Source organism: Lemur catta, chromosome 2 (genome assembly GCF_020740605.2).
Source record: "Lemur catta isolate mLemCat1 chromosome 2, mLemCat1.pri, whole genome shotgun sequence".
Taxonomy (NCBI): domain Eukaryota; kingdom Metazoa; phylum Chordata; class Mammalia; order Primates; family Lemuridae; genus Lemur; species Lemur catta.
The window spans coordinates 34,605,268-34,632,252 of NC_059129.1; the positions used below are offsets into that span (position 1 = coordinate 34,605,268).

General features: G+C 52.8%; 1 protein-coding gene across 18 annotated transcripts; it reads right to left on the bottom strand.

Moving 5' to 3' along the window:
* Positions 1-524: 524 nt before the first annotated feature.
* On the bottom strand, positions 525-26,225 carry LOC123632683 (integrin alpha-D-like). 18 transcript variants are annotated; one of them, XM_045543241.1, is made up of 30 exons: positions 25,987-26,208; positions 24,220-24,325; positions 21,823-21,926; positions 21,617-21,687; positions 21,380-21,494; positions 18,426-18,556; positions 17,413-17,558; positions 14,771-14,924; positions 14,522-14,672; positions 14,243-14,316; positions 12,927-13,104; positions 12,689-12,831; positions 12,363-12,503; positions 12,062-12,271; positions 11,235-11,365; positions 10,954-11,111; positions 9,861-10,015; positions 9,469-9,600; positions 8,575-8,648; positions 8,221-8,362; positions 6,123-6,236; positions 5,930-6,009; positions 5,739-5,822; positions 2,770-2,848; positions 2,501-2,608; positions 2,318-2,395; positions 2,005-2,118; positions 1,755-1,856; positions 1,381-1,491; positions 525-911 (listed from the first exon to the last, which is right to left on the bottom strand). In XM_045543241.1, the coding sequence occupies exons 1-30, from the start codon at positions 26,078-26,080 to the stop codon at positions 798-800; spliced, it is 3,594 nt and encodes a 1,197-aa protein (XP_045399197.1). In that variant the 5' UTR covers positions 26,081-26,208; the 3' UTR covers positions 525-797. The 18 variants fall into 18 exon arrangements, 13 of the variants coding, with proteins under 13 accessions (XP_045399197.1, XP_045399201.1, XP_045399193.1 ...); XM_045543245.1 differs by having other exon boundaries at positions 12,927-13,056; positions 25,987-26,207; XM_045543237.1 differs by having other exon boundaries at positions 14,243-14,407; positions 14,522-14,924; positions 25,987-26,211.
* Between the last annotated feature and the right edge of the window lie 760 nt (positions 26,226-26,985).

Genomic DNA, 26,985 nt, shown 5'->3' on the forward strand with positions numbered 1-26,985 from the left:
CGGCCCCCGGAGCATCGACCCTCGTCTGACGCCCGCTGCGCGAACAGCTGGCGGGAGAGAGCCGGATTCCAAACGTGGGCCCTACGGTCCTGTATGTGAACCCGATTCTGGATTCGGAGTATTTTGGTCATTCCATATGACCATCTTTAATGGGTCTTCTCTATTAGTTTGGGAAATCAAATGCCCCTTCCCGGAAGCCTGGCTCTCCCGGCTTCTGGAGAGCCCGTTCCAGGGGCACAGTGGTTCGGACGAGTTCAGGACGTGCCACTCACCGCCGGGGACAGCCCGCGCCCTCGCCCTTACTGAGGAAACTGAAGCCGTGCTGGAGCCGTGCCAGGCACGCGCACGCTTCCTTTGACCCTCCGCCCTCACGCTACCCACAGCGCCATCGAGAAAACATAACCTCATGCCCCAGTCACCTGAGGAAGTGAGAGAACTTTTTCTGTACCCACAAATAGTTTCTCCCAACTATTACTAGAACAATACTCAGGTCCCTGGGTTAGAGCTCTTCCACACAAGGGAGATGTGTTGTGAACATCCTCCTTTAATGTGACAATTCTTACACATATGAAAATTTATGCTGGCATCATGCCTGCTTCTGTAAAAAGTGGGTCATTCCTGAAGAAATTGGATTCGTAAAAATATAAAAATCTCTACCTCTTTGGGAAGGTGGCTTTGCACCTGATAGGTTGTTCAGGCCGGTTCGGATCTATGCAGAGGTTGTTTCCACAGAAGTAGATTTATAGGTGGAGGCAAGGCCAACCCATGGGGACAGAGATGAACAGGACATTAGATTATTAGGACAAAGGCAAATTTGAAGCCTCACAGCTGAAATCCTCCCCACTGAAGGTAGCAGCATCTTCAGGCTTGTCACCCAGCATTTCTTTGTACTGACGTTTGAAGAACCCAAGCTATGAGAGAAAGTAAATCAGAAAAGCTGGGTAAGATGACAGGTAAGAAAGTTGGGAGTAGGAAGAAGCTGAGAAAGAAGGGGAGAGGAGAACTAAGCTAACAGATCTGTGTGCCAGATGTTTTTGTGAATAATAGCTATCATGTATTGAGAATATACTGTGTGCAAACACAGTAGTTAGACACATCATCTGTAGCAGAAAAACAGATTCCGTAGTCAGGCAGGTCTGTGCACATATCCTGGCCTCATTTCTGTGTCACTTCAGCCTCTCTATGATGTAAGAATTATTATCATTTCAAAAATGAGAAACAGGCTCAGAGAGGTTGAGCAACTTGCCTAACATTAAATGGCGAGTAAGTGATGGAGACAAATGTGTGTCCAGGCCTGTCTGAGTTCTCACTACACCATCCCGTCTGTGGGAGGACTGGGTTGGACGCTGGGCATGTCAAGAGTGGGATGAAAATACTCACTTTGTACAGTGCGGCTGTGATGAGAGCCAGAAGCAGCAGACCCCCCACAGAACTGCCCGCCATGAGGGGGATGGGGTTGTAGACCTCATACTCCTCCAGCACCGTCTCCATCTGATTTAGGGATCAGAATATGTCAGGCCTCTTGCTGCCATAGTCTCCTCCCAGGTTCCCCAACCTTTAACTCCCTCCTGCCCTTCCCCAGGCCCTGCTCCCAGGGGTGAAATGCAGAAGCACTTATGTGCTTAGGGACAACTGTCCTGCCCGGAGACCTTCCTCCCTCCTCCCTCCAGGCTTGCAGGCCCCCACCCAGCATTGCAGACTTGGCACCGGCAGCCCCTCACCAGCCTGGCCACCGCCCGCCACACAGTCACTACCTGGGCTCTCATAAACGCCTCCTGTCCTGGAAGCTGGGAATACGCGGACCTGTCGAACGTGATTTCGGCCACACTCACGACCAACACCTTCTTCCGCAATGTCTCCAAAAGAAAGGGGCGGGGGGGGAACCTGTGGAATTGGCTCTGGGGGGTGCTCAGAGTTCCAGGGAAGCCCTGGCCTGAGGACGGGCACAGGCACATCAGGCACCACTGAGTCTGGGGCAGGGGCTGTGCCGTGGGGCCTACACACCTGGCTGACCCAGCCGAAGCTGAGGTTGCCCTTCAGGATGAAGTCAAGCTCCTCCTGGATGCCGAAGGAGGGGACGTCACAGCGGAACCTCAGGCAGCCAGCAATGGAGCAGTCCTAGGGACAGGAGAGGAATGAGGTTGAGGAGGGTCCTCACTTAGGAAGGAATCATAAGAGAAATCAGGTCTGTCAGATTTGGGGTAGGGCACAGGTGAACAATTGCAGGATGTGTACCTAACTCGCAACCTAGCAGTACTTGTCCCCGTATCCCCCAGTGCGGGCTGGTCTGGCAGCGGGGGTTTGGGGCCTTTCTCACCAGCACAGAACTCCCCAGAATGTGGGTCAGGAAGTCAGGATGCCGGGGCGGCTCTCTCTCTGACACACAGGGGAGGCTCTAGGGAGAGAGAGAAATGGCCACAGAACAGTCAGTATATCCCTGAGAAGAGGGTGTGCGGCGCGGGGGTCAGACCCTGGAGAAGGAGGAAAGGCAGGCAGGTACCTGTGCAGGGGCCTCCAGGGCCACGTCCCACACAGCCACACTGTTCAGCAGGACGGGGACCCAGAAATGAACACTGACCGCCAGATCTCGCTGACCCAGGTTATTCACCTGCAGAAAATCAAGACAGAACATTATTGTGGTCTCTGGAGCACCCCAAATCCCACTTCTCTCCTGGCCCTAGCCCAAGGTTTCTCTCCATCTTTCCCCGCCAACTTCCAGCTTCATCTGCACCGAGGGAGGGCAGACGTGGGTAGTCCCTAGCCTCTCACACGATATCGATGCTCAGCCTCTTTCGTGCTCTTCACATCAGAAGTTGAAAAGTTGAAGTACTTGGTGGATTCCTCCTGCCTGGGGAGAGAGGGCCTGTTGGTGAAGAACAGTGCTGGGCCCGTCCCCAGTTGTGCCCTAGCCTGCTGCAGAGAGTTCTGTCTGGCCGACAGATGACTCAAGGAAACATCGATGGTCTCATGTAGCTCTGCAGCCTTGGCTTCAGCCCCTCTGCCCCCAGCGCCCTATGCCCCAGTCACCCAGCACCCCTAGCTCTGCCCTTGACACCCCTGGCTCCCTCATACCCCCACGACTTTGCTCAAGCTCTTTCTTCTGCTTGGAATGTCCTTACCCACACCCCTTCTGGAAATTTACACTTAAAGGCTCAACTTAAACATCTCCTCTCCTAACTTTTAAACATTTTCCCATGAGAAAAAGGCATCCACGTTGCTTCATCTAGTAGATACATGGTTAAGTATCAGGTAATGCTTGCAGAGACTGTAGCCGGAGCAATAAGCTCAAGGGGACTCCAGGGAATGATGGCTGGATCACTCTGGAAAAAGTGGAGTGAGAGCCCCTCCATGGTGGGGAGGAAGAAAATAGATGTGGCCACCCTGAAGCGAGTAAGTAAATGTGAAGGAAGATGGTGCATGAACACAAGCCCATGGAGGGGACATGAGGGCCTGGGCTGCAGGTGGGTTTCCATGCCTCCATGGCGCCCTTCAGCAAATGCAGGCTGTGTGACTGGCCCTGGAGAGGCAAGAGTTAAGCCGTAACCCTTGCCCTCTCAGAGCTTCGTGTCTAAGGTCTCAGTAGAATCAAGCGGACAAGCAGAGGGGCTGTCCTTTTCACCCGCAGCCTGCACACAGTGGCCAGGCCAGCCGCACAGAAACTCCATGGGCCCAGCGGTACCCCCACTGTCAGCCTCCCAGCGTGGTGATTAGGAACACACAGGCTCTGCTGCCAGACTCCCTGGGTTCACATCTCAGGTCTACCACTTTTTACCTGAGCCACTTCAAGCAAGCTACTTACCCTCTCTGGAGCCCCGTAGTTTTTCCTCTTTAAAATGAGGATGATAATAGTGCCTACCTATGGTAGAGTTGTGATGAGGGCTCCAGCAGTGCCTAGCACGTAGTGCGCCCTACATAAATGTTAGAGATTATTTTCCCTTACTGTGCTAGCTTTCCTCTCTGCTCCCCATCCCAGCCCCTTCTCTCTGTGCTTCCATTTTCTCACCTTAAAACCTTACAGTTCTAAACCTCTTTTCAAATCTAAGCAAGTCACCCAGCTTTCCCAAGTCCTCAGAGAGGCTCGTAGGATGTGGCCATGGACTCTGCAGCTGAACCATCTGGGTGTGATTCCTGGTTTGGTCACTTGGTGAATGATAGGGGCAAGTTATTTAATCTGTTGATTTCTTTGTTGGTAAAAATGGGGATAACAATACAGTTGTAGAATTACAGGATTAAATGAATGTAAATGCATGTAAAGTGCTTAAAATAATGCAAAAAAAGCCAAAACAACAACATAAAACAATGCCTGACATAAGTATATATAACTGCAAGTTCTTCGTGTTTTCCTGTGGATAGAAAGGGAAACTTACACGTGTGGTTTGAAAGGGCAATGACACTGCTTGATCCCCTCCCCCAAGTTCCCCTAAAAATTCATACATCAGCAGCTGCAGCAACAGCAGCACACTCGGTCCCATGGCAGTGTTGCAAGCTTCTGAGCAACTCTGTAAACCCCTGAAGCTTAACCCAGCGTGTGGGATCCTTGCTTTGTTTCCAGCCTGGCCTGCCTCTGCCTCGTCAACCCGCCTTCATAACCCAGAGCAGCAGCCCTGCCCTTGCCTTTCCGGTGGCCTGCCTCAATCTTGGGCTCTTAGAGACCTTTCCAACAGTTTCTCACACCTCTGCCCTCCTCTGAGTTTTGTAGAAACTTGACCTTTCCTTTCCTCTGAGTGGTGACAGACCATATCCTGTTGGGTACAAGTTCTCCAATTCAGAGTGCTCAGAAAACCTTTTTTTTTTTTTTTGAGACAGGGTCTCACTCTGTTGCCCAGGCTAGAGTGCAGTGAATCATAGCTCACTACAACTTTAAACTCTTGGGCTCAAGCGATCCTCCTGCCTCAGTCTACCAGGTAGCTCTGACTACAGGCACCTGCCACCACAACACAGCTAATTTTTCTATTTTGTGTAGAGATAGGGTCTCACTATGTTGCCAGGCTGGTCTCAAACTCCCGGGCTCAAGTGATCCTCCTACCTTGGCCTCCCAAAGTGCTGGAATTACCGGCATGAGCCAGCACACCTGGCCTCAGAAAGCCTCGATCTCAATCTAGTACCTTTGCTTGGGCACATTCATGTTTAGCGCAAATGACGGGATTGGCTTCATTTTAAAAGAGGCCTGCATTTTTTAGGGAGAGGAGGAAACACACAGTGGTGGCAAGATGTATGTTCCTTCGGAAGGCCAAATGATCAGAGAAGAGACAAGAATTATGGTATATAATATTGTGGTATAAATACGGTCATGCATCACTTAACACCAGGGATACATTCTGAGAAATGCATCATTAAGTGATTTCATTGTGCGAACATCATGGGGGGGGTACACTTACACAAACCTAGATGGTATAATTTACCATACACCTAGGCAATATGGTGTAGACTGTTGCTCCCAGGCTACACATCTGTACAGCACATTACTGTACTGAATACTGTAGGCAATTGTAACACAACGATAAGTATTTGTGTACCTAAATGTAGAAAACGTAATGCATTGCACTGCAGTGTTATGACAGCTACAATGTTACTAGGCAATCGGAATTTTTCAGCTCTATGATAATCTTATGAGACCACCATAGTATATGTGGTCCATCACAGACAGTAAGTGGCACATGTCTATGTATGGCTGGTTAAGGAGGTGCCAGGCTTGGAGGAAGGTCAGAGGTCCAAGGGGAGGGCCGGGGAGTAAGCACCTGCTGATTACTGTGTAGACGGAATATTTCACTGGCAGCTCCAGCTGGAAGTTTGTCTTGCTGGTTGCAGGCTTATTATTCTCACTGGAGGAAGAAAGGGGGCCCAACTAGGAAGGAATCCAGGAGAGTGGTCTCCAACTGAGGCATGAGACAGGAGGGTGAAGGACACACCACACCTGGCCTGGACTTACCTGCTTGCATTGGCCCTCATAAGCATTCTGTCTCCTAGGTTTGCCTTGTGAGAGACATCAAATGTGACTATGAAGGTTCCCTGAGGGAAGGAGCAAGAAGGAATGGGGATAGGGAAGGTCATGGGGGATTGAGGGAAGGGAACAGGTCAGGATGAGGGAGAATAGCTATGAGGATTTGGGGGGAGGCACTGACCTTAGAACCCTCTTGGAAGATGGGGTGGTTGATGCTACACCTGCTGCTCCTCAAGCCTTCATTTCTGGAGGGCACTGCCTCACAGGCCAGGCGCAGTGGGCGCTGATGAGGTTGCTTGCAGGAGATGAGAACAAATTCAAAAAAGTTACCTACAAGCACATATGGGCTTGAGATATAACAGTGGTGGCACTGCAGAGCAGTAGGGGAAAGGGCAGACTCTTCAATACATGGTGCTGGGAAATTGGCCCATACCAAAAAAAAAAAAAAATGAAGTAGGAGAAATAAAAAGAAAGAAATTGGATCCCTACCTCACTCCATATGTTAAAATACATTCCAGTTGGATTAAAGATTTAAGTGTGAAAAACCAAAGCTAGCCAAGCATGGTGGTGCACACCTGTAGTCCCAGCTACGTGGGAGGCTAGGGTGGGAAGATCGCTTGAGCCCAGGAGTTCAAGACTGCAGTGAGCCATGATCGTGTCACTGCACTCCAGCCTGGGTGACATAGCAAGACCCCATCTCAAAAAATATTTAAAAGAGAAAAAAGAAGTATAAAGCCTTTAGAAGATAATATAGGGAATTATTTTCACAACCTTGGGGTAGAGAAGCATTTCTCAAACAAGACCCACATACAAGAACACTAAATACAGAGATATGATTGATAAAATCAACCATGATCAAATTAAGACATTCTGTTTATTAAAAGGCACTATAAAAAGACTGAAAAGACAAGCAATAGGATTGGAAATGATATTTGAACACAGATAACTGGAACAGGACTAGTAACCAGAACATGTAAAGAACTCTGACAAATCAATACGAAAAAATGGGCAACCCAATTGAAGAACAGATAAAAGACATGGACCGGGAACAGTGGCTCATGCCTGTAATCCTAGCACTCTGGGAGGCCGAGGCAGGAGGATCACTTGAGCTCAGTAGTTTGAGAGCAGCCTGAGCAAGAGCAAGACCCTGTCTCTACTAAAAATAGAAAAAATTAGCCCGGCGTGGTGGCGCATGCCTGTAGTCCCAGCTACTCGGGAGGCTGAGGCAGGAGGATCACTTGAGTCCAGGAGTTTGAGGTTGCTGTGAGCTAGGCTGATGCCACGGCACTCTAGCCCAGGCAACAGAGCGAGAATCTGTCTCAAGAAAAAGAAAAGAAAAGAAAAAGGACATGGACAGGCACTTCCCAAAAGAAAATATCTGAACTACCAGGAACTATATGAAAAGTTGATCAACCTAATTAGAGAAGTGCAAGTTAAAATTCTAAGGAAATTCTGTTACTAACCCACTAGATTTACAAAAATTAAAAAGTCTGAGAATCCCAAGTATTGGAGTGGATGGAAAGCCACGGGGACTCTCATATGCTGCTGATGGAAGTGTAAATAGGCGAAAATACATTTGAAAATGGTTTGACTTCACTTATTAGGATTGGAGATACGCATACACGATGACTCAGCAATTCCACACACGTTATATACTTCCAAAATATTTCTCACAAGTGCACCAGGGTACATTCTCAAGAACGGTCATGGCCAAAATCAGGAATCAACTCAAACAGTCATCAGTTATAAAATGGGTAAATAGATGGTGATATAAAAGAGATTCTATGTAAAAATGAAAATTTCTACAGCCATTTGCAACAACATGAGTGAATCTCAGAAACATAATATTGAGGGAAAGAAGTAAGACACAAAACCCTACACACATGTTTCCATTCACATAAAATTCAAATATTGGCAAAACTGAACAGTATCATTTGGGGAGGCGCTCATGAGTGGTAAATCTATAAAGAAATTCAAGGAAATGATTCTCACAAAGTCGGAATAGTGGTGACCTTTGGGGAGAGGGTGGGGATGTGGTGGGGAAAGGCACGTGGTGAGAGGGCTTCTGGGGGTGCTAGCAGTGTGTTATTTCTTGACCTGGATGCTAATTGTGTGGAGGTTTGCTTAATATTACTCATTAAACTATACGTATGCTTTTTGTACTTTGTGTGTGTTTGCATATCATCACAGAAGAAGAATTTAAAAGAAACTACCATAACTCTGGGAGATTTGGGCAGGGGAGAGGCCCCAGCCAAGTGGAGCCCAAGGGGGTTGCTTACCTGGCTTGCTGACACCCGTCGAAAGGACAGCCCTGCCGGGTAGTAGAAGTTGATCACAGTTCCGTAGGAATCCTCGCCCTCATTCCACACAGTCACTGTCACATTGAGTTCCGGGGAGCTCCCCACCATCAGAGTCTTCAGGCTGAAGTGGGAAGGACAGGAATGAGAGTGCGACTCTTCTGGAAATAGGCTGGAATTGGATCGGGGCAGGGGCGGAATTATGGGAACTCATGAGCTATGGGTGAATAACACTCCAATCAAAATCATTTTTGTCAGAGAGCCAAGAGGGAGCACAAACACTCCTCATCCTATGAGAGTGGGAGACCTAGAAGCTCGAAAGGAGACAGAGCTCACCCTGAGAAGCTGAGGTCGACACTCAGGTCCCCTTCGCAGAGGCCATCTTGCCCACAGTTCTTCTCAAAGGGAAGCTGTAGTGAAACAGTATATTCCCTTCCCATTTCATGTCTTAATCTTTCCCCAGCCCCCCCATTGGGAATACTCAGCGATGTTGAGTATTACCGAGCCTCTGCTCCCAGCACTCTGCTAGACCCTGGAGTGCAGGTGGGGTTTGGGGGTTGGAATATAAAAGAAAGATAAGACAAGATCCTTGGATTCAAGGAGCATAAAGTTCAGTTGAGTCAAATCCAACTCATCCTGGAACAATATTCAACAAACATTATTAAGTGCCAATAATTTGACAGGTTCTGGGTTGGCTGGGGGCTTGGTGAAGGTGAAAACGACAGGTGAATTAGACATGGTCCTTAGGCTCAAGGACCCTACAATCCCAGGAGAGCCACAAACGTAGATGCAGGCTGTTATGATTCCAGTCATGTGACATTTGGTCTGGCATCACCATGGCACAATGGGAGGCCAGAAAAGAAGTGGCAGCTGCTGAGTGTGGTTTTCGAAAGACATTGGAGCTTTGGGGACTGGAGAAGATCCTTGAGGTGGAGAGAAGAAGGAAGTGGTTTCCAAATGAGAGCTACAGCATGGACAAAGGCACAGAGGTGGGAATTGGAAAAGTTGGGAGGATCTACAGAATGTGAACCAGAGAGTGTATGTTGGGGCAAAGCAGGGAGCCGGCCGGGGTGTGTGCAGGGGGCCAAGCTAGGCAGGGCCTTGGTGCCTGGGTGGAGGCGTTCTGCACTTGACGAGGTTGGTGGACTATTGGGTGCTACTGTGGGCCCTTAAGCACGTGGGGACCCAGTGAGAGTCAGCACATCCCTGAGACTTCATTGAAAGACTCACAGAGGCTGTGAAGAGGTCCTGTGTGTCTACAGCCAGCACAGGGCGAAGGTTCCTGAGCGAGGGGATGGGCTCTCCCACCAGGGAGAAGTTGAGGCGCAGGATGATGGGGCTCATCATGTCCTCCACACAGTCCTGAGGGAGGATGGGCTTTCAAGAACCCATTTTCATTCCCCTCACTTCCCACCACTGGGGCTTCTCCACTGTGTCCATTCCCCACTGTCCAGACAGCTCCCCATCCAAGCTGTCTTGCAGCCAGGGTCTCCAGCCCCAACTTTCCTTTCTCCAACCCTGGTATCTTCACCCTTCCCACCTCACTCAGCAGAAACCAGGGGTGCTAGAGGCTGACTTTGGCTCCTCCTCCCTCTCCCCTGCCCAGAACCCAAAGTCCTCACTGGCAAAAGCAGCTTCATGGTTTCACAGTGATCCCCCAGCCCCAAGGTGATTCTTCGAGTCAAAGTCCAGTTTTTGGTCTCATCAAAAATGGCTCGAGAAATCAGACGTCCTGGGTCCAGTGCCAGATCGTACCTGACAGAACTCTGGACATCACCTGAAGAGGAAGAGGGAGTGGAAAATGGAAAAGCTGAGAGAACCTAGAATGTTCTGCTTTCATTTATTTGTTCGTGTAATAAATATTCGCTGGGCACTTTTTATGGGCCGTGAACTGTGCCCAGTGCTTGGGATGCACACGGAGAAGAAGGGGAGATGTGGCTCCTGCCCTCAGGAAGCTCACAGTCTAGGAAAGGAGCCAAGTGCATGGGCCTTAATGTCACAGCATGATCAGAGCAAAGGGAGGATCTTCTGGTGGCACTAAGGAGGGCGGGCTGACTCGCGCCTGGCAGGGCTGCCGTCTTAGACGGGCCATGTCTGTGCTGCGGCCCGGAGGATGAGCAGGAGTCTGGCAAAGAGTGGGGAGGAGAACGTCGGACGGTGGGTACAGAGGCTAAGACCAGGAGGGAGAAGGAGGCTGGCATGTTTATAAAAAGCGTATCTAGTAAGGGGGATGCCGTGAGACCAGAGAGGCAGGGAGGCCAAGTCAGAGAAGGCGTTTCAGGGAGGATAGGGGTCTTTGTGAAAGGGAGGAGAGCGCTGAGGGGTATTAAGCAGCGGAGTGAGGAGCCTGGGTTTGGATTTTAGGACCAATCAGCTCTAGTTCTGTGCAGAATGGGTGCGAGTGTGCAGGAATAGACACAAGAACCGCTCAGTGTCGTTACTTTGGTGTCGGGAGGAAAGAGACTTGGGGGCCCAGAGGAAGGCAGGGGCTGGGGCTGAGGGACAGAAGTGGGCAGACTCTAGATCCATCCTGGAAACAGAACCTGTCGGCCTGGGTGTGGGAGGAAGGGGGAGAGAAGGTGCCCAGGTTTCTGACCCGGGCAGCTGAGCGGGTGTGGAGGTGAGATTTGGACTCTGGCCCATTCTGTCCTGAGGATGGTGCTGGCGGCCTCTAATGGGGTGAGGGCGGAGGACACTTTTAGGGAGGAAACTCACCTAACTGGTCAAGTGAGCTTTTGTGAACAGTGAGACAGACTGTGGCCTCCCCAGCTTCCAGGGTGGTGGGCACGTCTTCCCAGCACCGGTACACGGCCTTCGCCACCTCCCCAGGGGTGAATCTCATGGTCACGTCAACTGTCAGCACCGGCAGGCTCCTGAAGGGCATGGGCAGGGACAGAGGACAGGACACTGGTCTTTGGGAGGAGGACAAGGTGGGGAGGGCAGAAGTGGTGAATCACACACAGTGGGCAAGGCTGGTATTAGGGGGGGATTGTCACCTGAGCAGCAGCACGTGGCCCTGGGCCCCCACAGCGAGGTCCACCAGTCCGTCCTGTGTGAGGTCCTGGCCTCCGCTCAGCGACTGCCCAAAATACTGCAGCCTGGGGGACAGCTGGGAGCCTGCGATCCGCTGGCCAGAGAGGGACAGGAGAAGTGAAAGTAAAAGGGAGGCGGCAGGACAGGTTTGAGAAGAGAGCTTTGGAAAGGAGACTGTAGCGGAAGCAGATCTGAACAGAAAAATCGGAAAGGAGAGACGAGGGGCAGGGAGCGAAGGCAAGCAGAGGCGAGGACCTCGGGGACCCCAGACAGAGAGAAGGGAGCTCTTTGTGTCCAGCTCACCACGAGGGCGCAGGTTAACGATGAAATAAGAGCATAGCACTGGGAATATCGTAGATGCATTTATTTGCTGGAGTCCTTCATAAATATTTGATGAGCGGAATGCTTGGTGCTGCCCTGCTATCTGTACAAGGAGCTGCTGGAGTTGGTTTTGTCATTTCCATGTTTTGTAGAAAGAAACTGAGGCTCACAGGGGCTGCCAGTCCCTGCCTAATGCCCAGCTAGTGGTGGCCAGGCCAGGCCGGGGGTGACCTGGGGTCTGGCCTCAAAGCCTGATCTGTCAGCCACTGAGCTGCCCACGGCAGCGTGAAGGCTGCCTGGAACCCAAGAGGAGAAGAAAGACGATCTGTGCTTCGCTGGGGTTTGCTGGGGAGCCACGAAAAGGAAGGGACAGGTAACTGCCAAGGCGAGTGACAGGGGACTGCCGCTGGTGAGCCCCAGGCATGGAAAGGGAGCGGGAACCAGAAGAGGCTGGAGACAGGGGCCTCACCTGGCTGTGGGAGGAGCTGATGCCGAGTCCTGGGGCGCCATGAAACAGGTAGACAGCACCCCGCTTCTCCTGCTCTCCCGGGGCCCCGATGGCCACGTCCGTCAGCTTGTCCCCATTCACATCCCCCAGCACTGTCAGAGCCGCCCCAAAGCGGCCCCAGGGGTGGCCCTGCTGCCCGCGGAGAATGACTTCACACTGCCACCTGCTCGGCTGCACGACAAAACCAGTGCCAGGCCCCTACCTGGGCAACCCCTCACCCCACACCCGGACCCCACCCAGCCCAGGGCCACCAGCCCCTCACCCCCTGGGGCAGGGGGCACACAGACACCTGGCCCCCCCGGGTCTGCTCGTAGTAGTGGGGGGCCCCGATGAGGACCAGGTCGGTGCCGCCGTCTCCGTCCACGTCCACGGAGCAGAGGGAGGCCCCGAAGTAGGAGCCGATCTGGAGGGCAGAGCCTCAGGTCATCCTGCCCGCCCCGCCAGAGGGACCCCCTTCTGGGCCAGGTCCTGCCTCTCCCCAGGCACCAGGACCTCCCCCAGGGGCCCCATCCCCTCCATTCCTTCCTTCCCTGCCCCTGGCCACCGAGTCCACCCTCGGGTTCCCCTCTGGCTGCCTCCATGCCCAACCTGGGCCCCTGCGACTTCGGCCTTCGGCCTCCACTGCCCGGACTCCTGGGTGAAGATGACAACCTTCCCGGTGTGCTGATGGCGGGGGGCCCCCAGGACCAGGCTCTGCACCCCCTTCCACAGGGCCAGCTCGCTGGAGTAACCTGAGGGGGCCAGGCCTCAGCACGAAGCCCCCCAGGCTCCTGCCCTACCCAGGCAGCTCCTCTCCAGCTGCCCCCCACCCCCGGCCTGTTCTCACCCAGGTAAGAGTCCGTCATGTTCACATTCTCCTGAGACATGTTGATGAAGGTGGGATTCATGTTTGGGGGGTACAGGAAGGCACCTCCGGCCCAGCTGAAGCTCCCCACAGCCCCCAGAACCGGTCCATCCTGGGAGGGAAGGGTTCCAGGGCTGAGCAGCTGGATCAGGAAGACAGCCTGCTGCAGAGGAATGCCTGCCACCAGCCCTTGCCAGCAGTCCCTGCGTTCCCAACCCCTAATGTCTCTCCACCTATCATCCCTGCCACTGTCCCGGTCAGCCCTGTCCCATTTCACCCACCACCCTTTCTGCCTCCCAGTGCTCTCCTCTGCCCCGCTTCTACCACCCGGCATTAGATTTCCTCAAACCCAGATGTGCAGCCACTGCCCTGCTGGAAAACCATGGAAACTGTCACCACGCCCCTCAGGATGGCTCCGAGGACCCTTCCCAACCTAACCCGTGGAGTCTTGCTTTGTTCCAGAACACGTCAAGCCTTTGGCCTGGGTACCTCTCTCTCCTTCTCACTTTCGGAGACTCAGCTCTTCCCTCTGGAAGAGTCAACTTTAAAGTCACCTCTTTGAGGTCTTCCTCGGTTCCCTTAGGAAGCCAGAGGCATTTCCTCTGTGTACTTTGTTTATTGCCTTCTTAAAATTTTGATATGGATAATTTAGAACACACAGAGAAGTAGAAAGAAATCTATAATGAACTTCCAAGTACCCATGACCTACCAGCTTGTTTCATTTCTACCACCTCTCATGCACCCCCAAATTATTTTGAAGCAAATCCCTCTGGATACTTTGCACACACATGGACTTCCCAACATGTCTCTTTGGTCTACACAGTCTGCTCCTTCTCACTTCTCCACCCCTTTCCTTCCATGCTGCCCCTTGCTTACTCCACTACAGCTGTGCCAGGCCTTCCATCTCTGTAGCATGGTGACCTTGTTCCTGCCTCAGGACCTTTGCACTTGCCTTTCCTCTATCTGGAGCAATCTTTCCCCAGATTTTACCAGGGCTGGCCCGTTTTCACCACCGGGCCTTTACTGACTAGCTGTTTTTCTCTATCCCAATGCTTGGCCCCCTCTGAAAGTCTGTTTGCTTCTTGACTTCTTGCACTTGAATATGCACTCTGTGAAAGCAGAAACCTTGGCTACCCTCTTCCCCACTGTGCTCCCAGCACCCGACACACTGCTTGGATGTCTCTCCCCCACCAGACATGAACTTGGGGATGGGCTTTGCTTCTTGTTTACTTCTGGGTCCCAACTCCCCGCCCAGGGCTGGCCTCTAGACCTGTTTATCAAGTGCGTGCTCCACCCACCATTGTGAGCACTGAACTGAAGCCTTCCTGAGACATCTCATGCTGAAAGGAGCTACTTGTCCTTGATTGGGTTCCTGTGGGAAACAGGTCACTTAGGTTCCCAGAAACGATGAGACCATGAGGACTCAGAGCAGAGGGAGGAGACCATGGTCTGGGGCTTGGGTTCTGCAGAGCAATTTTGGATGAGTTGTGAAAAGGGATGCACCAAATCAGGACTGTGGGGGACAATTGGGTCAGGACCCCTTTAACTCGAAGGCCCAACCTTGCTACCCGATTTACCCTCCACTGTAAAGATCTTATCCTGCAGCTTCTTCTGGATGCTGCCAAGTGCTGCAAAGTTGTCCACCTTGAACACGTGGTCCTGCGGAGGCACTGAACCAATGGTGTTGAGCTCCTCCCTGGCAGCAGGCTCCTGGAAAGCGTCGCCCACCTGCAGCAGAGAGGCCGCTGAGGAGGAGGAGCCCACCAGCCCTTTGCCTGGGTGAGGCGCAGGCTGAGTCTGGGACAGCAGTGAAGAGGGGGCCGCACCCCGATGGCATAGCGGATGATGCCGGCCTTCTCTGCCTGGGGGATGACAGCACTGTATTCCAGGGGGTCTTTGTACTTCTGCCCGTCTGTGATGACAATGAGGATCTTCTTGGCACTTTCACGGGCTCCATTCTTACTATGAAATAGCTCTGTCCTGTCAGGTAAGAAGGGGAGATGACTCTACTGAGGCTGGTTGATTCTGGAAAGACATCATTTGCAGCTCTAGAAGATCATCTGGAGAGGCTGGGAGTCTTGAAAACTTCAGACTCTATCAGACATGTTAAGAAATCAATTCAGCCTTTTTTGAAGCCATCCTGGCAATAATAATAAAGGTACTCATATTCTATGTTTCTAAAATTCTATCCACTACGGAACTTCATTCCCGGGAGGCAGTAGCTTTGGAGTCAGCTTTGGGCAAGTTACATAACCTCCCTGAGCCTTAGTTTCTCTCCATGCAAGTTGAGGATAGTAATTGTGCTGGAGCTGGTCTCTAAAGACGGCCCTCAATGAACCATACCTAGTTTCCCTCCAATACTGAACCTGGCCTGGCCTGTGACTTACTTTCACCAGTAGCATACAATGGAAGTGACATCATGACACTTATGGGTGATGCCTTGGTATCTTTTGCTTTTGCATGGGAGCCCTGAGCCACAGTGAAAGAAGTCTAGCCACCCTACTGGAGGCACTCAATGGACTGGCCTCCCCGAGAGAGAGGCTCAGCCACCCCAGCGGAGCCCAGCCTTCCAGCCGATCCTGCCTAGGCACCAGACATACGAACGAAGTTCTCAGGGTTCCAGCCTCACACGTGGGACCACAGCTACACGAAAGACCCTGTGCAAGATCAGCAGAAGAACCATCCAGCTGAGCCCCAGGATCATAAAAAATAATGAAAGAGCTGAAAGCCACTAAATTTGGGGATGGTTTGTTAGGCAGTGATGGATAACTGGCACAATAATACCAGGTTATTCTGAAGATTGAATGAGTTCAAGCTTTTACAACAGCGAACGGCCTACAGCAAGCACTAGCAGATAATAGCTGTAATGAATGATTACGAATGTAACCACATGCTCATGCAAGTCTATGAACTCAGAACGAACACACACATACCAAACAACACACATATGCCACATACAATACTGGAAATAACCTAAATGTCCAACATTAGGGAAAGGGATTAGCAAATCACGGCTTAGCTGGGTGGGAAAGTACTTAGCCATTTCAAAGGAAAACAATACAAACTGTAGAGAAACATGGAACAACAGGTTTGTCTGATCTAGACGGAAAAAAAAAGGAGGATGAAAATACTTTCTGCCCTGAATGTGACCATGTCAAATAAGCCTGAAAAAGACAAGGATGGAAATGGCACTGTCCTATGCTGGTGGGATTTATTGATTCATGTGTACATGTCACTTCTTGCTAAAATACTGTAAGGTGGTAGACTAGAGGGCCTGTGGGTAATACTCCTTTTTTAAAAAATTTCCCTAATGTAATTTTTGGGTTTTTTTTAAATGAACTTCTTAAAGAAAGAAAGAAAGAAAGCTAGTCAGTGGCAGGGAGGTCCAAGCAGCAGCCGATCTAACCCTGAGCCGGGCGTGGCTCCGGAGCAGGGAGCTGCTGCAGGGCTACAGGAGCAGGGCGGAGCTGGTGAGAACCACGTGGGCACCCTGGCCTCACCTGCCTTTCCTCCCAGGCCCTACCACTGGAAGAACCTTGGGAGGTGAGGGACTGCAGGGGGGGTACTCCTATGTGACTCTAAACTTATGGACAGAGGCCCAAGTCCCAAGGGGTCAGTGTTCAAGGCAGAAGAGCCACCCAGAAATAAAGAAGGTACATTTGGTGGGGACATCTCTTGTTCTGTATGCTCCCACCAAATCCTATCACTGCCCCCAGGGCAGCATTCAGGAGGTGTGCAGGAAGCCAAGGATCCCAGACACTCAGCCAGCTCCTTCCCACAAGAACCACGTCCTCTTCTTTCTAGCCCAGGACCGAAACTATTGTCTGCATGGACCGCCTGGCCCCCAGTGCCGGGCAGGCACGTGGTGAGCACCCGGTTAACACAGAGGGTGTACATGGGTAAGGACTGAGGGTGGAGTGGGGTGAGTGGGGAGAAAGCACAGACACTTGGCAGCAACTCCTGAGTCCCTGCCAGGGAAGTAAAGAGGGGCCGCACCATTCACGTCCATGTGTCCGGCACCTGCTGCACGGCCCGGGCTGAGCACCTCCCACACATGATCTCATTGAATCCTGACAACCTGGTGGTGAGCTCATCCTCATCTGACAGTGCACCGAGGCTCAGAGTCAGTAACTCCCAGGGTTATTCCAGTAGAAAGTGGGGGGCCAGGATGGGAACCCAGATGTGTGTGAACCAAAGCTCATGCCTTGGGCCACCCCAGGTTGGCTCCCAGGGTCCAGACCCTCCAGAACCAGGCAGAGGGGAGTCTAGTCCTATATCGGGGAGACCCAGCAGCGAGGGGGCCAGGAGCACTCCAGGGAAGGTTCTGCCCGCAGACCCTACACTACCCTTTTAGCGCCTTTCCCTAGAGCCTGCCTGGGCCTCTGAGGGGGGCTGTGCTGACTCAGCGGGGCGGGAGGCCGGTGGCCTGTGGCAGCCACATCCGCAGGCAGCAGGAGGGGAAGCTTACACCACTTTCAGGATGCCGGTAGCCGTGTAGGTCAGGCCCTTCAGCTGAACGATGGGATCCACCAGGCTCTGAGGGCTTGAGCTGCGGTGGAATTCGGCGAAGGTGAAATGGATCTTCAGGAGGTTTGAGTACTGCAGCAGCGAGAACTGCAAAGGCCAAGGAGGGCCCTGTAGCTCAGAGGTTGTTATTGTTGTTGTTATTTTTAATAAACCTTTTATTTTGGAATGCATTTGAATTTGCAAACCGTTTCCCATATGTTTTGGTGCTCCTACAGATAATATACTGAGACCCAGAAAAAAAAATCACCCAAAAATACAAAAAGAAAACAGGAAAATCAAAACCAGATAATGCTGCCTCATAGTTTACAAAGAATGAGGATTTGGGGGAGGGGCAGGATGGTGGACTGGGAGCAGCCCGAGGGCACCGCTGTCAAGGGGGAGAACGGAAGTCACAGGTGGATGCCACCTACAGACGGATGGACCTGCTTAGAAAGAGCGTTGTAAGTCACTGGAGAAGTGATGGGGGACATTCAGAGTGAAGGAGAAGGTGACAGGGCCATAGTTTGCAAAGAATAAACCTGCCAACCAACCACAATATTCGTTATGCTTAAATTTTTTAAAAATTTTATAACACATGAACTCAATTCATATGCTCACTCTTTAGGAGTTTGTGCACACATACACACTAGTGGCTGGGAAATAGAAAGATAAAGGATCCAGGAGTGACCAAGAAAACATAATAAAGACATCATCCATCATTTGGTTGAGTTACCTTCAGTCAAATTTCACAGCGAAATTATTTTTAAATATTTTTCAATGTTTTTAAATAGCAAAATCATTGTGTTTCCTGTGGCTTTGGTTACATATATTACACACCATGGGGGAACCTTCTAGGTCAGAGCTCAGATCGGCCCTGCACTGGGACCTTCCTTTGACCCTGGACCAGCAAAGCCCCCCTAAGCCGCGTGCCAGGTCTGCCCCCGCCCGCCCCAGGCCCGGGTGCCCAGTCCCCACCGAGGAGTTGGTGCCCTTGAACCAGCCCATCACAGCTCTGACAAAGGCCTTCATCTGGAGAAATTCACTCTGGTCGATGCTGCCAGAGCCGTCGATCAGGAAGACAATGTCCATCTCTGGAACGGGACACTCTGCAGGGAGGGAGGGGACATCAGAAACGCACTGTGGGTTCCAGGCACCTCCTGGGGCACAGAGACCCTCCTGCTCAACAGGGTCGCGGCAGACTTGGCATTCCCACCTGGTTTCCCACCCCTCCAGGGACGAGGCTAAGTCTTCTGCCCCAGTTCCGTTGCCTTAGCGGAGTCCCTGTTGTTCCCCTCCCCTCCCCCATGGCCTGGGAAGCAGGGGAGGAGCAGGGGACAGGGACCAGGTGGGCTCCTCGTTCACTTGATCAACAAATATTTACGAAACACATACTCTAGGGATGTCACAGAGCACGAGGAAGGCAGTTTAGCAAAGTGGTTCAGAGTGTGCATTCTGGAACCCAAGTGCCTAAGCTCAAATCCCAGCTCTGCCACCCACTAATTGGGGAACTCAGGCAAGCTGCTTAACTTCTCTGGGCCTCAGTTTCCCCATCTGTAAAATGAGGATAGGAACAGTGCCTTCCACATGGGATTATTGCAAGCATAAAACAAATTAATATGTATATAGGTGCTTAAGACAGGGCCTGTCCCTCCAAGTGTTAGCTATTATGCGTGTCCTAGGCATTTTCCAGGCCTGTAAGATACACCACTAGGGGGTGCTGGGGGGCCACCCAGACCCACCCCCTTCCAGGTCTGAGGCGCTCGCTCGTTTCCAGCTAAATGGAGTTGGCTGCTGGCAGCTCTCGGCCGGGTCCCTTCCCGCTGGGCAGAAGGGAGCTGTCTCGCCCAGGGGTGCGTCCTGCACCTGGAGGCAACCCGTGTGCCACGCCTGTTTCGTGTCTGAAGGGCCAGCTGAGGCCTCTGTATGGTTATGTCACATCCATCCTGCCCGCCTTCCAGCCCGCTTGCCTCGTGCTGTCATGGGTGTTGCTCCCAAGAACATTCCCTAACCAGCTCGGAGTCCGTTTCTGGGGAAATCTGACCTGAGACCATAGCTTCAAAAAAGATACCACCCCTGCCCTTGTGGAGTTCACACTGCAGTGGGAAAGACACACCATACGCGCATAAACAAATGAGACTTTCAGATTGTCCCCAGGCTAGTGGGGGGGGGGCCTGTGTGCAGGACCCAGTCGGGCCTCCACCAGCACCCACATCCTGTGTTCTCTCAGGGCGGCGGGAGATCAGGCCACCACAGCGCAGAGGTGCGATGCCCGTACCCCACAGCCGGCTCGCTGCCGCCTGTCCACCACTGAATAAAAAAGTGCCTTTTCCTCTCGCCCCCATCCCCCAGCTCAACCAGCCAGGGCTTCGCGGGTGCTGAGAAGAAATAGAAGATCACTTCCCTTCCTGCTTCTGCCGTGCCCAGAGAATGCAGCTGTCCCCAGGGCAGGCTGAGGACCCCACAGGTGCCCCTTTCTGCCCAAGCGCCCACCACACTGGGGCAGCCAACACCTTGCCCTGTCCCCCCTCGTCCAGCCTAATCAGGAAACCACCCCCACCCTCTACCTGCCCAGGGCTGTGGCAGGCGCTCCCATCACGGCCCTTCGGTTTCTTGCTCCTTTTATTGCAGCCACTGGGCTTCCGACAGCAGGTGCCTTGGATGTGTCCTCTTGAAAAGGGACCACACCTATCAGGCAAGGTTGGCTCAAGCTCTGGGCTCAGCCTCTTTCTCTATGTGGGAACTCGTATCTCTAAACTTCGGTTCTCTCGTCTGACAGGTGACAGTCGTCCTGCACCACCACCCAGGATCTCGTGAAGACGACACAAGGTGACTCCTACTGGCTGCCCAGTTCCCTCCACTCTGACCCAAGCTTGCCTCGCCTGCCCTAGGCTTACGCTGTCATGTCCCGTTTTTACCTTGTGAGTTCTGGAGACATCTAAGAGAAGACATTTACTTACTTGCAGTTGAGTGCCACATCACCCAGCCTGGCCTCACAGACATCACAGGCTGGGCGTGGGACCCCCAAGGGCCACAGATGCCTCTTCTCCACTCCCTCTGCCCCTCCATGAACTCTGTCCTCACAGTCTGGTCTGGGGGTGTTTCTGCTGCTGTCCCACCTTTGGCTAAAAGCCCAACGCCTGGTGCCATGGCCCCTCGGGTCTAAAGCCTTGTTCTCAGTCACAGCCTGAGTGGCCCCAGTGTTCCCGCTCATGCCACAGACGAGGCAGTTTATCTGTGTTTCCTCCTCAGCCAAATGCACGGTCCTCAGCTGGAAGACCAGTCAGGATGTCTACCACATACCATGTCCAGGCAGGGCTCTAAGCATTTCGTACACACTGAATCCTTTAATCTTCATAACCACCCCCGTTATTAAGCCTCTTTTACCAGTGAGAAAACTGAGGCTCAGGGAATGAAGCCGTGTGCCCATGGACACGGAAAACAAACTGGGGCCCCGCCATGATGCAGACTGACTCTCGGAGAGACGCCACTGCAGTGTCCCCAGGCCCCGTTCTCTGTGGAAGACGTTGGCCATGACAAAACTGCCTCACGCTTTCTGTAGCCCTGTTGCTTGCCCCCCTCAGAGGAGAGTGAGCCTGGGGGATCCTGGCAGCTCCATGGTGACCACACAGAACCGCCTCCCTCATGGATTCTCATCCTCACCACGAGTTTTCGCCACCCCAAGGCCCTTCCTCTGGTCATGGCCTCAAGAAGTGTCCATGCACCTGCTGGCAACTGTAAGGCCCTCATGTCCACCCCAGCCGGCACCCTGGTGCTCACATCCCTCTTGGGCTCACGGAGGCTCTTGGCCACACTCAGTCCTCCAGGAAGAGAACCTGGGCACAAGGGGCCGAGACACAGGCCTCCCGCTCTGCCCGCACCTCAGTGCCAACATGTGCCCCACAGAGAACCGCTGTCTACAAGGGACCTACCTGGCAGGGCAGCTGGGACTGTCCGGATGATCTGCAAGTGGGAGCCCAGCAGGAGGCAGGAGCCTTTGGCATACATGTTCTCCCCACAGGCTCTGTGCATGGTCGGGCCACAGGCCTGGAGGCAGAGGCTGTGAGCAAGGGGGTCCCCAGGGCACCCCTCCTCCTCGAGCCCAGCCCCAGCTACCTCCAGCCCCTGCCCCTCCCTGCTCAGCCCTCCTGTGGCCCAGGACTACTCACCAGCAGCCACGAGTGGTTGGTGGAGGCTGCCAGGGACAGGCCCAGGGATATGTTTACGGCCTCTGGGGGGACTGAGAGGGCAGACACACATGGTCACACTCATGGGCACAACTTCATTTGTGGGGAGAGTCCAGGCTGGAAGCTGAAAGGGGAGCGCTTGGGTCCAGGAGGGTCAGGGGTCCCGATTCCTGGGTGGGGTCACTCACTGTGCAGGGGGACGGGCTGGCACATGCCGGTGGAAGACGCACAGTCGTACAGCCGTCCTGTCTGGTTGGCTGCCACCACCTCCAGGGGGGCTCCCACCACGAGCCTGGAGGCACAACCGTGGCACACAGTCTCAGGACAGGTGGGAACAGGGGTACTGTGGGGACAGGAAGCTTCTTGCGATGGGGAACTGAGACTTTTACCACTTGGAGGCTGTCCAAAACCCAGGCCCCGAGTTTAACCCACATGAGCCTGAGGACCATGCTGTGGCCTCATTTGTTTCCGAGTGTGCATACCTAAGAATATGCGTATTTATGCATATAAATGGTTTGTACTTTTTTTAACATTCACCATTCACCAACAATAAAACTCTTTAAAAACAAAAATGGCATTTCCCAATCATGGGTGAGTGCATTGTGCTTCTGAAATGCCGTAATTGTGAGCCGCCTAAGAAACAGATCATCCCAAGTTAAAGGGAACAATTTCCTGAAGCCAGAGGCTTTCAAAATAAACAGTTGATTCTGTAATTAGTTGGATAAATTTAAATATGATGTAAACAGTTAAATTGCACAATTGAAAGCAGCTGGGTCAGAATCCATGTTTATATCTATAGTTATACAAATGCAGCAGTTTATTTGCAAAATTTCCTGAATGGGGAAAAAAAAAATCTTTTAACTTTGGAAACATTTTATCACTACCAACAATCTCCCCACCCAGAAGAGAAAAGGAGACAAATCCTGGTGTACTTCAATTAGCCAAGCAAGGCGTAGTTAAGTGGGCATTTGGGGGTTCCTTCTAGAGAGCCACTGCCTTACAGAAAGATGTTATCCCTGCGTGTCATGATTCATGGAAAAATCTAAGACTTCTAAGAAAAATCTAAAACAAAGTCTAAGACTTTGGTGATGAAAACCTGAACAATGGCTAGAGAGCAGCAGTCTGGGACCTGCCAGCCAAACTGGACAGACTTTGAGTCTCAACTACCGACCTGCTTGTTTTTTCTTTACCCCAACCCGTTCCTTCCACATGGGCTCAATCTTTCCCATATTGGGCTAGGATTCAACAGAATCCAGGCAAAACAATAACTTTGTAGAAATCAGAATGATATCAACTATATATATTAGTTTATTATAGAGACTGGTGAATGGTGATCAATAAATAGTGTCGTATTCTTTTCTTTTTTAATGGAGCCTGAAAACAAATTGATGGTGACAGAAGTCAGAAGAGAGATTATCTTTGTATTTGTGGGGTGATGAGGAGGGACCCAACAAGGGAAGCCGGTGCCTGTGAGTTTTGCTTAGGATCAGCCTGCCGTAGGTGGTGCTCCCTGGGTGTGCACAATGTCATAACTCATGCAGTTGGACCCTTCAGATTTGTGCGCTTCGGTCTGCTACATCTCAAAACAAAGAAAAAACAAAACCCTGGTGCCTGGCAACTGTCTCCATCACCCCGAGCTGCCAGCTGGGTGAGGAAGGGGAGGGACAGGCAGTCAGAGCACTGCGACCTCTGCAGCTCCTCGTCGGCCAGCTGAACCTGTCTGTGCTCTGGGGCTCACTGCCAACACCACCTCCCTGGGGAGCCTCCAGGAATTACCCCTCCCCCGCTTGATCTCTCCCTTCCTGTGCCTCCCGGAGTTTGGTTTCGCCGCATCACATCGTGACTTGAACTCTCTGGGACATGAGAATGTGAGCTCCTAGAGAGGGCCAGGTACATAATTTGTGGGCCCCAATGCAAAAATGAAAATGTGGGGTCTCTTGGGGTTAAAGGGAGCTTGCTCTTTTCTTCTGTGTTCCCTCTCTCTCTTTCTCCCTATCTTGGTGTTTTCTATTTGCAATTTAGTGCCACACTCCTGTTAGGCTCAGGGATACTCCCAGGGTGAATGCACCAGACCCTGACCAGCTGGGGCTGGGGCAGAGGGCAGCAGCAGTCACCGTGCATCGTGCATTGGTGGGGAACAGGCAGCTGAGACCCCTGCCCAGGGAGGAGGGGGGAGGCAGGGCTGCCTGTGAACTGAGCCTCCAAGCCCCTGGCGTATCTCCATCCTCCCGCCAGTCTTTACTTACAAAACAGATGCAAAGATAAAATCATCCAGACTTTGAAGAGACCAAGTGCAGAACGTCAAACTCTAAGTTTAATGAGTTTGGACCCTCTGTGACTGCACAGGTCACTTGCCAGGAAGAGGCCCACCTGGCGGGCAGGTTCAAGGCCTCCTCCAGAGGCGGCATCTTGCCTAGAGTTTTATGGCCCTTCCTGGGATCATGAGTCACAGGCAGCAGTGTCAGAGGCCCCCGAGGAGCCGTGGAAAGCCTTCTCGCCCAGGCCGCCCTTCCTCAGGACGTCTCCCCAGGTGCTTCAGGTGCCATCTGCCTGCAGGACCTGGGGGGAGGGGGAGGGGGGCCTACCGAGATCCGCCAAACTGTACCACACTCTGTCCGAAGCTGTCTGCGTCCTCTCGGAAGACGGTGGGCTCCTCCACATCCAGGTTGAATCCATGACAAGAAGCCAGCACTGAGGAACATGGGGGCAGGGGTCGGCCTTTGTTCCCGTCTGCCCAGAAGGACAAGCCCGCTCCTTTACCTTGTTGACTGAGTTGCCATCTGTGTGGTCCCCATCCCTCTCCCTCCCTCAGAGGTAACCAAACCACAGTACAGAGGGCAGCAGTCCAGGCAGATGCCCCCTCAAAGACACTGCTAGGGACATCCAGGATATGAAATTAGGCCAGTCGTCTCCTGTATGTTAGATCAGGAATGTCGCTTAAAGACAAGGTGACCATAACATTTATTGTCTAAACTGAGACCTTCTGAGAGTGAAAGGGGCACCGTTAACAATTACAGCGGGGACTGTCCCCGGCAAACCAGTGCACCTGAGCGCCCTATAGAGACGCCCTCCTCCAGCTTCTCGGTACACAGAGACACACGGTCCAGTCGGGGAACAGACATACAAGTCTACGACTATGTGCCACTGCGTGTTTCTCGTGTCCCCCTCTCGGTACCAGGCTCTAAGAGGGAAGGACCCCATCCGCCCTGTGCTTCCTTGCCCGTGGCAGGGCCTGGCTCAGCAGGTGTCTGACTGCTGTTTGTTGACAGACCCAGAACTGCACAGCAAGCCATGGGCACAGCCAGGACTCCAGCTCACTTTCCTGATTCTTGACAAGTCACACTCCCCTCCCCTCACTGGTGGCCAAGCTCCAAAGCCTCAGGGGGGACCCCCTACATTTCATGGGCTTTTCCTGACTCCTCCACTCCCAGGCAGCCATCTCCCCTCCCCATTCTGCTAGAATCCCCACCTGCCCCTCGGCTGAGGAGTCAACTCCTCCCAGAGTGGGGAAGCCCTAAGGGGGTCAGGTGTGTGGCCAGGTAGTGAGTGACAGGGAGGTCCAGACACCTGTACCCTGGTGTCCTGGAAAGAGGCCGGACGTGCAGGGAACTGGGACCCTACTACAGCCACATGCAAGGGGGCCTTAGGTCCTCTACTGTCCTTCCTCAAGTAATCATGTTTCTGAGCCTGAGAGCAGCCCCTGTGGTCTGACGGGGGGGCAGGAGACCGAGGGGCTCAGACACAAGTGCCCCCTGGCCGAGGCAGGCGATGCCCGTGAGTGCAGCGGGGGACCCAGGGAGCTCCTGCCCCTTCTAAGGGGGCAGCCACTGCCAGGCACCAGTATCCAGAGCTGCCAGACCACCTTGTTTCTCAAAATAAGCTAGAAAGCTGGGGTTTTGTGTGAAATCTGATTTTTAAATGGCACATGAATGTGGTCCTATACAGTTTTCAACCTGTGGGCTAGTCTCTTGGCAGCAGTGGACAGCCTACCTGTAATCAGGACTGGAGGTAAAGCCAGGCCAAGGGAGGTGGCGTCCAACCTTCCGCACCCCCCATGGCTTCTGGGCCTTCTGTTCCGGGGGGTGCTGGGGCAGACGCCTCTGACCCACACAGCACGCTTACCAGGGCCCCCATGAACACGTGTGGGAGGGGCCTGGGTCCACATGGCCGTCTGGGTAGGCAGCTCACTCTCCACCTGAGTGAGCCCATCTTCCTCCCATTCCAGGCTGTTGGACACGAGTCCACTCCCCTGCCTTCAGCTCCTCCTGACCACCAGCCCCCGCCTGCTCTACCAGACAGAGACCCCCACACCCCCACAAAGCTTCTCCCCAGTCCTGCGGGTCCCCACGTACCAGCCAGGAGGAGCACCATGCCAAAGGCCATCGCTGAGCAGCACGTCGCGGGGGAAGCAGAAGCCTGGGCAGCAGCACTGAGGGTGCTCAGCATCCTGGGGGGTAGTTAAAACAATGACTCAGGGCCTCGGCGTGGCAGGAGGAGGGGCACAGTGGGGAAGAGGGCCTTGGTTAATCATAGAACGGGGGGCGGGCAGAGGCCTCATGCTCTCCCCCCACCACCTGCAAAGATCTGCCTTCCTTCTCCCGAGGACCACCCTCCCCCAGGCCTTTGAGCCAGGTGCTACCCAGGGGGTCTCTCTGGGGCTGCTTGCAAGTGGAAAGGGAGGAAGCAGAACCGACAGCTCTAGAGGACCTGGCAGGTGGGTGTGAGAGAGGCAGAGCCCCCTCAGAGCCTCGGAGATGGAGAAGGGGGAGGAGAGGGCTAGGTCAGGGTGTTTAAAAAAGCAGACCCGCTAGATAGGAGAATGGATAACCAGAAGGGTAAATTCATACAATGGACTACTACTCAGAAATAAGTAAGAACAGGCTACAAGGCCGGGTGCAGTAGCACATGCCTGTAATCCTAGCACTCTGGGAGGACGAGGTGGGAGATTCACTTGAAGTCAAGAGTTCGAGACCAGCCTGAGAAAGAGGTAGACCCCATCTCTACAAAAAATAGAAAAATTGGCCAGTTTTGGTGGTGCATGCCTGTAGTCCCAGCTATTGGGAGGCTGAGGCAGAAGGATCACTTGAGCCCAGGAGTTTGAGGTTGCAGTGAGCTCCGATGAGGCCACTGCACTCTAGCCCAGGTGACAGAGTGAAAACCTGTCTCCAAAAAAAAAAAAAAGAAAGAAAAGAAAAGAAAAGAAAAGAACAGGCTACAGATGTTTTATCTCAAGTGAAAGAAGCCAGACATCAGAATGTATAGTGTCTGACTCCTTTCATGTGAAGTTAAAGAACAGGCAAAATTAGTCTATAAAGGTAGCAATCAGAAGAGTGATTGCCTCCAGTGGGGTG